Here is a 14463-nt window from a genome sequence, read left to right on the forward strand (position 1 = left end):
AGACAGCATACGGGTTCCTTGAAAAATTAAAAACAGAACTATCCTATGATCCAGCAATTATACTACTAGGTATTTACCCAAAGAATACAAAAACGCTAATTCAAAGGGATATATACACTCCTATTTTTTTTCTAAAGATTTTATTTATTTATTTGACAGAGAGAGATCACAAGTAGGCAGAGAGGCAGGCAGAGAGAGAGGGGGAAGCAGGCTCCCAGCTGAGCAGAGAGCCCGATGCGGGGCTCGATCCCAGGACCCTAGGATCATGACCTGAGCCGAAGGCAGAGGCTTAACCCACTGAGCCACTCAGGTGCCCTACACTCCTATGTTTATAGTAACATTATTTACAATAGACAACCCATGGAAACAGCCCAAGTGTCGATCAATAGATGAATGGATAAAGAAGATGTGGTGTATACACATACAATGGAATATTATTCAGCCATAAAAAAGAATGAACTCCTGCCATTTGCAAAACATGGATGGATTTAGAGAGTATAATGCTTAGGGAAACAAGCCAGTTAGAGAACGAGAATTACCATACTATTTCACTCATGCATGGAATTTAAGAAGCAAAACAAACACAAGAACAAAAAAGAGAGACAAACCAAAACAACAAACTCTTAACTAGAGAACAAAGAGATGGTTACCAGAGAGGAGATAAGGAGGGGGCAATGGCTGAAACAGGTGAAGTGGATTGAGAGCGCACTTATCTTGATCAGCACTGAGTAGTATATGGAACTACTGAAGCACTATTTTGTACACATGAAGTGAATGTAACACTGTATTTTAACACTTTTTTTTAGCTATATAGTACATTATTAAGTCATTCAGCAATATATGACTAAGGTCTATAGATTAGACATTTGTATTATAAAAATGTTAATTTCCTGATTTTGTTAGTTATGTTGTGGTTACATAAGAGAATAATCTTGTTTTTAAGGAAACACAAGTAATTAGGGGTAATGTATCACCTCGTTGGTAATTTATACCCAAATAGTTCAGGAAATAATATATACAAAGAATAATAAAGCAAACGTGATAAACATTCAGGGAATCTGAATAAAAATAAATGAGGACTGTTGGTATTATTCTCCCAATTTTTTTGTAGGTCTGAAATTATTTGACTAAAAAGTTAAAAAAAATTTATTCTTAAAGGAAAATGAAGAGAATTTTTAAAATTGTCCCTTTAGAAAGAACATTGGTTAAGAAGGTTTTTTCCCCATTTTTAAGGATAACAAACTAGATTAATTGATTAGGTAAGAAAAGTAAGTGAAATGAAAACAGAGCTTATAATGAATTACTGTTTAAGAAGAATTAATTATGGTAGATGTCAAAAAACAAAGTCTAAAATATAAGTATAGCTTTTTTTTTTTAATGTAACAAAACCACCAAGTGAAGACCTCATACCAAGCCTGAAATTCCTCTACTTTACTCACTCTAATTCCCACTCTAAATGTAAAATTTAAGGTCCAGTAACATCACTTTTCTTATGAAATAAGATGCATATTCAATAAACATGAAATAAGAGTTTGCCAATTGTAGATCCGGTCCTAGAACAGGCTGCCCAGGCTTCCACCGGACTTAGAACCGTTCTATACGTCCACAACCGATCACTACTACTGGGTACAAGAGTTTCTTCAAACCCATTTTGGTGACAAGCATAAAATAAACCTTCAATAACGTGATTAAAAAGAGAGAGCTGACAGCATATGAATTTGAGGACAAGTCTAAATCCATTAACAGTGGCCTAAAATATAAATTCATGCTTATCTAAGAGCCCAAGAGGAAGCCATGTTTTCTTTTTTTTTTTTTTTTAATTTATTTTACCTCTGGACAGGGCTCCACATGGCAGTCTTTTATTGAACAATGGCCATCTTCTGCCCAGAAAGGACACGGTCGCTTCAGATTGACCTTGAGAGAAAGATTGGATAAATGTTAGCACACGTATGGCACAGTTCTTCAACACTCTCTAGGTGTCCCTGTGCTGGGCACCACGGACGTGGTGGTGGGAAGAAGAAAAAGCTTCCTACCCTGTGGCATCTGTAGGGTTCAAAATTTTAAACTGCAGTTTTTCAGACACCCAGTTGTAATATTAATTTTTTAAAAGTAACTGTTATTAGTCCTCTGACACTTCAAAAAAGGAATAAAGTCCAAGTACACTGCTCACCTGCACACCCTGGGCAGCATTTTACTTTGATGTCTGTCAGCACCTTACCCATTAGGGTTCTCTCGAGCGCCCACCCGCTTCAGTGTACACTGAGCACCCACTATCTGCACTGTGTAGGGTCTAGGGCAAAGAAGAGATATAAAAAAGTACTTCACCCACCTGGAGTCTACTGGAGGCAACAGAAATCATATATGTTTGTTTAATTACAAATTGTAGTAAGTGCTACAAAGGAACATCCAGAGTTTTGTGATGGAAAATAATGTGGCTGGTGGATAGTGACTTTTTTGACTGCTTAATGTAAATGGGGATTTTGTTTGTTATACCTTATTGTTTACATTTATGAAGATATGGAATTTTGGATATTAAGCTTATAGCCTGCTATCTTAATGCATTTTTTTAATCATTTTTGTTCATTATTTGACTTTTCTAGTATTCTTTTGTCATTTATAAATGGAGAAAGTTTCACTTATTCTCTAAAATGTTTATGCCTCTGGTTGCTCTTTCTTGTTTGGTATGCTAATTAATATCTCCAGCAGTAAAGAACAGTGGGTACCCTTGGTCCCTCACCTAAGTGAGAATTCCTCTACTATTTCCCAACAAGCAAGATGGTGGCAATGCTAAGGTTAAGATTAAAACGATGTTAAGGAAGTATCCATCATTCCTATTAAATTTTTTAAAAATTAGGAATGTGTGTTGAACTGTGTTGAGGACCTAAAAGCCTTGTTCTTGCATTCTTAGAATAAGATTAACTTGGTCAGGATATATTTTTCTGTAATATGCTTAAAACTCCACATCATCTTCGATTTCACTTCTACTCTCACAGCACACATTCACCCTATCAGGTAAGTTTGTTGGTGTTACCTCTTATATACGATGTTCATTTGCTTACTTTTCACCTCTTCCAACTCTACTGCCCTATTCCAAACCCCTATCACTTTCCATCTGGTCTCATGCAAAAACCTACACGGTTTCTCTATTTCTTATCTCACACCCTAAGAGTCTGTTTTGTACAAATCCCCCCAAAAGCTTATTACACTTACACTAAAACTCAACATCCTTACATAAGATTTTCTCATCTGGCTCTTACTTTCCGACTCTCCGTATCTTACTCACCTTGCTCCAGCCAGGCTGATCTTATTCCTCAAACACACTCAACCTTTATGCCTGCACTCAAGACGTTTATACCTGTAGCTCTACTCTCCTTCCCTGGAATGTTCTCTCTCTATATCTTGTCATGGCTTTCACGTTATGTAGGTCTTTACCCAAATGGCACAGCACGAATACCTTCCTTTCCTGATCATCTTCTTTAACAGTAAAGCCACCTAACTTCCCCACCCCATTAATTTATTCTGTCTCCTACTTTATTCTTCTCCATAGCATTAACCTTAATAACCATATGAAATTATATTTCACTGTTTATTGTTTGCCTTCCTAATCTGAATAAAAGCTTCATGAAGTCAGAGTCTTTGTGTTATTCACTATTGTAGCCACAGCACTTAGAATAGCACCTTCTGTGGGACGCCTGGGTGGCTCAGTCATTAAGCGTCTGCCTTCAGCTCAGATCATGATCTCAGGGTCCTGGGATCAAGCCCCGCATCAGGCTCCCTGCTCAGCGGGGAACCTGCTTCTCCCTCTGCCTGCCACGTCCCCTGCTTGTGCCCTCTTTCTCTCTGACATACAAACAACATCTTTAAAAATAATAATAATAAAAATAGGAAACCTCTTAAAAAAAAGAGCGCCTACTGCACAGTAATTATTCAACAAATATTCGGTGAATAAAGAAATGGAGTGGCTAGTGTCAGAAACTGTAAATACCAACTCAGCAGCCAACTGAGCAGTTGACAGGGGGACTGTGGCTTCCACCTAGGCATCCTTGTTCAACCATCAGTATGTTTGCACATGTTTAAAATTAACCTATTTTCTTTGCCTTCCTTTTCTGCCACTAGTGTATGAAGAGTATACTGGCGGTGGTTAAATGCCCTTTTTGTTTAATTTGTAGGTTGGCAGAACTAGAAAACGGAACAATCGCCACCGGAATATCCTTGACTCGGAGACAAACGCATTAACTAGATCACTGCATTACCCTCCCTTGGGAAGTAAGGGGATGTTCCCATTACATATGGAATAATTTCATCAAATTGATTAGAACGTTTTCTTAGAATACTGTGATGTTTGCCTATCGAACTTCCATTTTTCCTCCTCCTGTAACCCCTAACATTACTTCGAGAAACAATCACTCCCCCTTATATTTATGCATATAGGATTGTTAACCAAAGTGTCTTTCCCTCTTTTGGTCAATTAGACCAATTAGACACCTGTGTAAGTGTTTTTCCAGAAATTAGGGAGGAATTTCTTCCAGAAATTTGATATAGAGTGTTGCAAAAACACGGGAAATGGCTACTGCATTTCTTGCTAGGCACATGACATAATAAAATTTTTTGTCACCTTCCAAAAAAAAAAAAGGGCTAATGGTGCCAAAATTTTGGTGGTGACATAAAAATAATGGCCATTAGTTCCTGCTCTAATTTTTTTTTATCCTCAGAAATATTTAAAGATGAAGATAGCTATATAGAATCAGGATAAGAAAGAAAATCATGCTCAATTTTTAAAAGAAACTAAAAATGAATATCAAAGAAATTATAAACCCAATTGAATACTGAGAGCAAGTGCAAAACAAAGCATAACAGCAGCTTTTAAAATACTGTTCTTCGATTTAAAATACTGCTTTTGAATACTGCTTATTGTTGCTACCTTTAAACTAGCACTGGTTATTCTGTAAAGGTCTAGAGCAGAGCGCTCAATTTAAGAACCAACTGCGCAGTGTTACTACGAAGGCTGTTCTGCTTGTGCCCTCAGCCTGGCTCGGCAGCCCCTCCAGTGAGCTCCCCGGGCACCGTCTGCTGCTGTGGTACTTACACGGCGAACAGCACTAACACAGGACGGGCCACGCGCACAACACAGAGCCTGGGAAGGGGTCTAGATGGTGGAGCCTAAATTACAATGAAGGCTGACAGATAAGTCTGTGGCACGTTCCGATTCTACGGAAGCAGTCTCTGTCTCCAAACCAAAACCGAAAGACGAGGAATTTCCCAAACACAGGAAGGTGGTTCAGGTTCTTAGTGTTCAAAACGATGATCAGGTTTCACTGCAACACTTAATATATTCCAATGATAAAAAAACAACAACACAGAGCGTTCCGAGAAGTCAAAATGCGTTTTCAAAAGGGTCATAAAAGTCACCTCTGTAGAGAGCTATGTAAAAATTTTTGCTACTGTGCTCGCTTCGGCAGCACATATACTAAAATTTTTGCTACTAATGGAAGCAAGAATTATAACTATACCTTGTAATAACGGAAGTAGTCTCGCTCTTGCAATTGTTTTATTTTGGGGAAGATTTTGAAGGTGTTAAAGTTATCGATGCTATCGATATCGCACAGGCAATCATCCAGGACTCCAGTAACCTGGGGGTGGGGAATATATACATATAAAATTTAAAATATGTGAATTATAGATATTTCAACCTTAGCAAATCTGTACTATTGTATAAAAAGACAGTTTATTCATTTGAGGTAACTAGTCTTTGTTAAGATACATAACATTAAAGGGGTGCCTTGGTGGCTCAGTTGGTTAAGTCGGTTAAGTCGATTAAGTCGTTTTAAGCCGGTTAAGCCTCCGCCTTCAGTTCCGGTAGAGATCCCAAGGTCCTGGGATCAAGAACAGGCTCAATAGGGAGCCTGTTTTTCCTTCTCCCTCTGCCACTCACCCATTCATTCCTTTCCTCTCTCAAATAAAATCCTTTAAAAAAAGATACATAACATTAAAACAATCATGTACTTTTTACTATAGCCAATTAGATAAAGAACAGCAGAAGGATTAGATATACCTATTCTGAAGAACTAAGCATTATTGTTTAGTGGCTGGAGAAATATACTGAATGTTCCTCCCCTTCCCCGAACATACATAAAATCCAAATGTAGTAGGAATGCTAAAGCAACTTCTTCCAAGACTAACCTAAAAGTCATAGACTGTAATAATACTGCTGTAGTAACCCCATCTTTCTTTTCTACTACCATTTATGAAACACTTATGTGACAGGCACAGTGCTAAGAACATTACATGTTACCTATGAAATAGGTATTATTGTCCTCATTTTACACATAAGAAAATTAACGCTTAGCATAGTTAAAATAATTTTTCCAAAGTAAAAATGAGACTTAGTCCCAAATAATATATATGTACATATATATATATATACATATATGCTTTATCCACTACTCAAAGTATACATCAACTGAACAGAAAATGATATTTACAAAATGAGTTCAGAATCCAAAATTTCCATAAAACATTCTTCAGCTGAATTTAAAAATGGGACTCACTGACATCCACATCTCAGATGAATCTTCAGGGAATCAGGCTGAGTGAAAAAAAGCCAACCTCGAAATGTTACATATTATGTGATTTCATTTATACAACATTTTTTATTTTTATTTTTTTTTGAAGATTTTGTTTATTTATTTGACAGAGATCTTAAGTAGGCAGAGAGGCAGGCGGGGGGGGGGGGGGGGAAGCAGGCTCCCTGTTGAGCAGAGAGCCCGATGCGGGGCTCGATCCCAGGACCCTGAGATCATGACCTGAGCCGAAGGCAGAGGCTTAACCCACTGAGCCACCCAGGCGCCCCTACAACATTTTTTAAATGGAGAAAAGTTTATTGGTTACCAGGGCTTAAGGACTGGAATAGGGAGAGGAATTGGAGTCAGGGAGGGGGGCAGAAAGGAGGGAAGGGTGGTTATAAAAGGGCAAGAAGAGAGGTGCTTGAGTGGCTCAGTCGGTTGAGCTTTTGACTCTTGGTTTCAGCTCAGGTCATGATCTCAGGGTCATAAGACTGAGACTCGCAATGGGTCCGTGCTCAGTGGGGAGTCTGCTTGAGATTCTCTCTCTCCCTCCTCTGCCCCTCTCCAGTCCCTCTCTAAAAAAAATTAAATTATTTTAAAAAGGGCAAGAGGAAGGATCCTTGTGGTGACGAAATTGTTCAGTATCTTGACTATGGTGGTGGATACGGTGATAAAAGTGAACAGACACAAGGGAGACTAGGAGGGCTCTGCGTAAGATCAGCGGGTGCGTCAGTGTCAATGTCCTGGTGATAATACCGCACTGTATGTTTGCCAAATGATACCACTGGGTGAAATTAGATACAGTGTAGGTGGCATTTCTTTGTATTATTTCTTACAACTGTTTGGAACCTGCACTTACCTCGATTAAAAAAAAAAAGGGGGACTCAGGTTGTTAAAGATCATTCGTGTGATCCATTAGAGGAATCTATGCACAGATGATCAAAAAATGGAAACCAGAAATTCCCAGTTATTTTTTTCTCATGTTTTCCCCCTAGGAATGCAAATGTGTCCCCAAACTCCCTACAACATAAACAGTCAGAGGTATATGATCTTTAAAGAACAAAGGATCGTTCACAACAATTTTGGCTCTAGAATTCCAGGTGCTTTACTATCCTAGTTACTAAGATCCTGTCACTAACTCTATGGCATTTTATTCCATTTCTCTAGCTTACTATTTGTAAAACTTCAAATTCTAAGTAATTGTGGAGAGTGGGGGGAGTAGAAATACCAACTGACAACTTTCTAGGTTTTAAAAATACTTTATCCAGTGACTGCTCTTTCTTAAAAATATTTCTTAATTGTTCCTTTTTAGTAAACCATCATATTTTTAAAAAATATTTTAATTGTGGTAGAGGCTGGGGTAAGGTATACAAAATTATCACGTACTTATTTCTAACTCTTAAATACTAAGACAAAAGCCTGCATATCACCAAATTTTTAAAATCAGAAATAGGTGCCTGGGTGCCTCTTGGCTGAGCATCTGACTCTTGGTTTCAGCTCAGGTCATGATCTCAGGGTACTGGGATGGAGCCTCAGGCCGTCCCTGCAGGCTCCCTGCTCAGCAGGGAACCTGCTTCTCTCCCTCTCCCCACCTCCACCCCTTCTCTTTCGAAAATAAATAATCTTAAAACAAAATAGAAATAGAATCTGGCTATTATCTTTTAAGTCCCTTTCTAATTATAGTCATCTCCCTCCTCCTGGAGGTAGAATAACTTATTTTTGTTAGTTACTTTTCCTTACAATTTCATCACATATGATATATCCCTAAACAATATAGAGGGTTCTTTTTGTTTTTGAACTTTAATATTAATGACATGCTTCTTTTGCTAATATTTTTGACAGCTACCCACCATAATGAGTTTTATGGTCATTCACTTTCCCTGCTGTAAACGTTGCATTATATGAAAATATCACAGTGTATTTATTCTACTGTTGACCTGTAAGGTCAGCAGAATAATGGCCCCCCAAGATAACCATGCCATAATTCCAGAAGCCAGTGAATATGTTATAGTACATGGCAAAAGTGACTCTGCATATGTGATTAAGATCTTTTTTTTTTTTTTTTTAAAGATTTTATTTATTTATTTGACAGACAGAGATCACAAGCAGGCAGAGAGACCGGGAGAGAAGCAGGCTCCCTGCTGAGCAGAGAGCCCGACGCGGGGCTCGATCCCAGGACCCTGGGATCATGACCCGAGCCGAAGGCAGAGGCTTTAACCCACTGAGCCACCCAGGCGCCCCTGTGATTAAGATCTTGAGATGGTAGTTAATACTGGACTATTTATGCAGACTCAATAATAAGATCCTTGAAAGAAGAAGACAGTGTCAGAGTCAGACTGGAAGGTGCTACATTACTGGCTTTTAAGACAATGGAAAAGGACACAGGCCAGGAACACAGCAGCCTCTAGAAGCCTGGAAAAGGGAAGGAATGATGATTCTCCCCTAGAACCTCCAGGAGAAATGCAGCTTTGTTGATACCTTTATTTTAACCCTGTAAAACCCATTTTCAGACTTCTGGCCTACAGCATTACATGATTATAAATTTGTATTATTTTAAGCCACTAAATTTGTGGTAATTTGTTAGAGCAGCAACAGGAAACTAATGCAATCCATATTTAGCTTGTTTCCAGATTAAGTTAAAGAATAATGCTACACAAACACTTTTTCTTTATCTCCCTGTATATATTTATAAGAGTTTCTCCAGCTTATATGCTTACAAGTGAAATTACTATAGCTCATTTCCAAAACAGGTATACCACTTTACAATCCTACCAACAGCAGATAGAAGTTACTGCTAAATCATATCTTTACCATTATTTGATATTTTTAAAAAAAGATTTTATTTGGGGCACCTGGGTGGCTCAGGGAGTTAAGCCTCCCCCTTCGGCTCAGGTCATGATCTCAGGGTCCTGGGATCGAGCCCCACATCGGGCTCTCTGCTCAGCAGGGAGCCTGCCTACCCACCCCCCTCTCTGCCTGCCTCTCTGCCTACTTGTGATCTCTGACTGTCAAATAAATAAAATCTTCAAAAAAAAAAAAAGATTTTATTTATTATTTGACAGAGAGATAGAGAGCACAAGTAGACAGTGGCAGGCAGAGGGAGAGGGAGAAGCAGGCTCTCCGCTGAGCAGGGAGCCTGATGTGGGGCTCGATCCCAGGCCGCAGGATCAAGACCTGAGCCGAAGGCAGCTGCTTAACCAACGGAGCCACCCAGGCACCACCATTATTTGATATTTTAAAAATTTTTACCAACAGAGTAAGCAGAAAAGGGTATCTGATTTTTGTACTAATGAAGTATAATGTTTTATGTTCCATAAGACACGTGTATTTCTTGTGTGAAATACCTGTTTTTCATTTTTCTCCTGGGTTGTCTTTTTCATATTAACATGCAGGAATCAATACTTTTTCCTTATTCTGGTACATTCTTCTGGAACTCCAACCTGACATATTATATTAGACTGTGTCTCTTAAGCTCTCTTTAAAATTTACTATCCCATTATCTCTCTGAGCTTCCTTCTGAATAATTCATGCTTTTATTTTCCATTCATTCATTCATTCATTCAACGTATTTGAGAATCTGCCTCACATAAGCCTTGCACTGTTCTACCTGCTGGGAGTGCAAAAAGAGAAGAAAGAAAGAAAGAAAAAAAAACAGACAAAAATCTCTGCCCTCCATGAGCTTACATGCTCATAGGAAAGGGAAAAAAAAAAAAAAAGAATGAGCCACATACAGAGTCTGTCAGATGGTAATAACGTAACAGGAAAACCAGGGAACAGGCATTGCAGGACTGAGTTGCTACTATTTTCAAAAGAAGAGTTACAAAAGGTCTCAGTCAAATTTTGGCAACGCTTGAAGGAGGAAAAGGAACAAGCCACACGATTTGGGAGAGTGGGGGAAAGCACTCCAGGCATCGGGAACACAAACTATAAATGCCCCGAGGCAGTCAGCTTGCCCAATGTTTCTGAGGAACAATAAAGGGGACTATGTAGTAGGTGAAAAGGAGAAATAAGAGACCATTATAAGACTTTGGCTTTACTGGAACCCGGGGTTTTCTCACACCAACCAATTCTCCAACTCTCCAACGCCAACTGAGTGCCCAAATCAGTTCTGATACCACCTGGAGTCAGAGCAGACCTCACAGAATTAAGGGCTCAGACACACAGACTGTCCCCACCTTAGATATCAGTCCCAAGTTCCAAGCCACCTGTACCTCTGACTGACCAGCTATAAATCGGGGTTCCCATGACTCTCTTCTCTGGTTCAGTAATTTGCAATGGCTTACAGGACCAGGGAAACGCTTATGTTTACTGTAAAGGATACAACTCAGGAAGTACCAAATAGAATAGATAGGGGCGTAGGGCAAGGTATTAGGAGGTGAAAGTACAGACCTTCTCTGCCTCCAACCCACCCTCCCAGCAAGGGTCTATTCGCCCACCTGGAAATGCATCAATCTTGTCTTAAGAGCTTTTATAGAGTTCCTTCTCTAGCACTCCTCTCGCCATCCTAGTGGTCAAGGGTGGGGCCCAAAGAGGAGAAACCAGCAAAGGATACTGGAAAGACTAGCCTGAAAGACAAGACAAAATCAGAAAAGTACAGCATCCTGGAAGCCCAGAGAGAAGAAGTATTTCAAGGAGAGTAAGTGATGAACCGTAGGGAAAAAACTGCTGTCTATAGGTAAAGCTAAGGTTTAAAAACTATTGGCTTTAACAAGGAAGACACTACTGACCTTGACAAGAGCAGTTTCCGAGGAGCTGGAGTAGGCTAAAGAGAGGACCAGGATGGAAGGAGTAAGGATAATTCCTTTGAGGAGTTTTTTGGATAGAGAACAGAAAAATGGAGCAGAGTCAGGAGAGATGGGCAGGTTGAGAGGGAACTGTAAACTAGAATTAACACCGTGTTTTAGAATGACAGTAACAGTCCATCAGAGAAGGAAAAACTAAAGATCCAGGAGAGAAAGGGAAGAGTTGTTGAGCCACGTGCTTGAAAGAGGGAACGGGACCTAATGCAGAAGACACAGGGATTGACCTTTGTTAAGAGTTCACAGTTCGTCTACGATAATCCACTGGAAGTCATGACGTGTGGATACAAAAACTAATAGGTAAACACATATGGATTACACTGATGACTCCAATTTTGTTAGTGAACTATGAAGCTAAGAAAAGGGGAAGTGTTGGAGGATTAAGTAGAAAAAGACATAAAATGGTAGCATGATTCAGTAATCATTTCTCTGCTGGATATAATCAGCTATCTAATCCATCCATTGAGTTTTTAATTTCAGCTCTAGAAATCACAGGTCTTTTTCCACAGTCTATATTTCTAGTACCTCATTCATGGAGCCTAGTGTTTGGTGATTTTGGCTATTAGCTGCTTATTCTCCTTGACACTGTATCTTCAAGAATTCTTTAGGGCCTGGGTTGAAAATAAATTCTTTCAGAGGAAATGAATATTTGCTTTTACCAGTAAACCAGCCCCACTTCTGGGAGACAGATCCAATAAAATGAGATAATATATATTGAAACACATTGGAGATTAAATACTATCTATAACATGCTCCAACACTGTATTAGAAAATACCACTGGAAACAGTAACCAGATGTATCCACTGTTGAGGACTGTTTCACAAAATGTTCCTTTGAATATGCACAAATCTTTAATTTTTGAACTATATGTATTCATTTGGACATGATAAAATGATACGTATTCATTTGGATATAATAAAAGTAAACATGCAATTATAAAACAGTAACACATGTAATTAGTAGATGAGAAAAACCTAAAGTGAAGTTTTCAGATTGATGACAAAGTATACAATTAACATAGGCTATAAAAAGAAAAAAAATGAGAAAAGTCTCCTTTTAGAAAAATATCTAAATGTATACCCGAAAACTATCACCCAACCAGTCGCTAGAAGATAATTTTGCTAAAGACAATTTGGAAAATTTACTCTTTAGAAGATTTCCAGATTTCCATTAGTTCAGTGTTTTCTAAGCGGGCTCACAAGGTAGTTCGGAGGATAACTGCGTTACAGTTACTTACAAACAAGTTGTAAGTAACCGGTTTAAAACTGCTGATCGTGGGTCCCATCCAGAGCCACTAAGTCCGCACAGGTGGCAACGGGGCCAGACAATCTGCATTTTTAACACGCTCAGCAATAACGAAACCGAGAGTCTGCCCCTTCGGTTTTTACCAAACCACTCATTTAAAACATACCCACACAAATGCAATGTTCGCGCTCTCTGGGATTTAGTGCACGACCCCGTGACGCCACGAGGGAAGTGTGTGAACAAAGTCAGAAAAACACGTTTCCACGGTCGCACTCACGGCTTCAGCGGTGCCCAGCCGGGAGCACCAACCGCCTCACACGACGTCGCCACTCGCCGTCGAGCCTCCGGGACCCCCCCCCCCCACGTCGCAGCAGGGGCGACCGGCACAGCCACCTGCCACTGCACGAAAGGAGCGACCGGGGCTCTCTGCGGAAGGCTCTGACGTCCACCCCTCGACCTCCAGCGCACGCTGTCCCGCAGGGGTCACGAGGCGCCCCCCGGGCCGGCCCACCGTCCAGACGTCACCCGTCACCCACGGGCCCTGTCCGCGAGCTTCCCACGCGGGCTCCCCGGACGCCGCGGACCGGCTCAGCGGCGAGAACGCGGCGCCCCGAGAGCGGGGGACGGCGGGGCCGGGGCGCCGCGGCGGGGCTCTCCAGCGCAAAAGCTTCGGGACGCGGGTCCGGCGCCCCTCCCCGCCCACGGCCCTCCGGAGGGACGCGGGGACCCCCCCCCCGTGAGGGGCGGGCTTCCCCCCCGCGCGTCCCCCTCCCACCAGGGCATGGCGTCCTCCCTCCCGCCCCGGGTCCCGCACACTCGCCGCCGCCCCAGAAACCAGAAGGAAAAGCGGAAACACCTCCGGGAACCGTCCCCGTCGCCCTCAGCCGGCCGCCGCCCCCGCGCGCGCCGCCGTCCCGCACTCACCGCGTGCGTCTCGCGGACGCTTCCCGGACGCGGCGGTTCGGGTCGCGGCCCCCCGCCCGCGCGGCCCCCAAAGCCCCTGCGGGTCCGGCCCGGCCCCGCCCGCGCCCCAGCCGCGGCCCGCTCGCCGCCAGCGCCGGCGTCCGGCCCCGCGTCCCCGCCCCCCGGCCCCCGGCTCACCTGGGCCTCGACGACGCGCGGGAGCAAGCTCAGGGTGACCAGCAGCGGCACCGCGGCCGCCGCCCCCCGCCCGGCGCCCCGGCTCATGCTGACCTCTCCCCACAGCGCGGCCGGCCGGGCCCCTCGGGGCCGGGGAACGGCGGGCGGCCCGGGCGACGACCCAAGGGGACGGCTCCCGGCGGCTGAGGGGCCCCAGGGCCAGAGGTCGGCGCCGGCCGGACGCGGGGGACGCCCTCCCCGGCTCCCGGCAGCCGCGAGTGAGGCGCGAGAGCCGGGCGCCCCCACTTCATCTCCCAGGCGGCCCCGCCCCCGGCTTCCCCTGCGCCCCGGCCACGCCCCCTCCGAGCGCGGGGCCTTGTGGGAGTTGTGGTCCCTGCGCGGCGGCGGCCCCGCCTCCCCCACGGCGGCCAATGGGGCGGGACCACGCGAGCCTCCAAAACAAGAGGCGGTGCGGGCGGGGCTCCGTCCCCCTGGGCCGGCCGCGGCGCCGCGCCCCCTCCCCGGCGGCGGCTCTGGAGTCCCGGCCGGGGGCAGGCCTGGGGGGCCGGTCCCCGACGCCGCGCAGCGCGGGGACTCCGGACGCGCCCGACCCCGGGCACCTTGGGACGCGCTCCGCGGGGCCTTCGACTGCGTCCGGGGCGCGCTCTGCGTGTGCGGCAGCGGCCGCGGCCTCCGGCGCCCGGCGGGTGCCCCCCCCTCCCCGCCCCGGCCCGGCCCTGCGCGAAGCGGCTCCGGCCCCTCCTCGACTCCCCGC

General features: G+C 43.6%; 1 protein-coding gene across 1 annotated transcript in view; it reads right to left on the reverse strand.

The window, feature by feature from the left end:
- The window catches only part of ERO1B (endoplasmic reticulum oxidoreductase 1 beta), a 58112-nt gene extending 44181 nt beyond the window's left edge, over positions 1-13931 (reverse strand). Inside the window, exons 1-3 of the mRNA XM_080822696.1 lie at positions 13710-13931; positions 5511-5630; positions 1831-1914 (exon numbers count right to left, since the gene is read on the reverse strand). Of these exons, the coding sequence (XP_080678822.1) occupies positions 1831-1914; positions 5511-5630; positions 13710-13796 (291 nt within the window). The 5' untranslated portion in view covers positions 13797-13931. The remainder of the gene's footprint in view (positions 1-1830; positions 1915-5510; positions 5631-13709) is intronic.
- Positions 13932-14463: the final 532 nt, after the last annotated feature.

Source organism: Martes martes, assembly GCF_963455335.1.
Source record: "Martes martes genome assembly, chromosome: 14".
Taxonomy (NCBI): Eukaryota; Metazoa; Chordata; class Mammalia; order Carnivora; family Mustelidae; genus Martes; species Martes martes.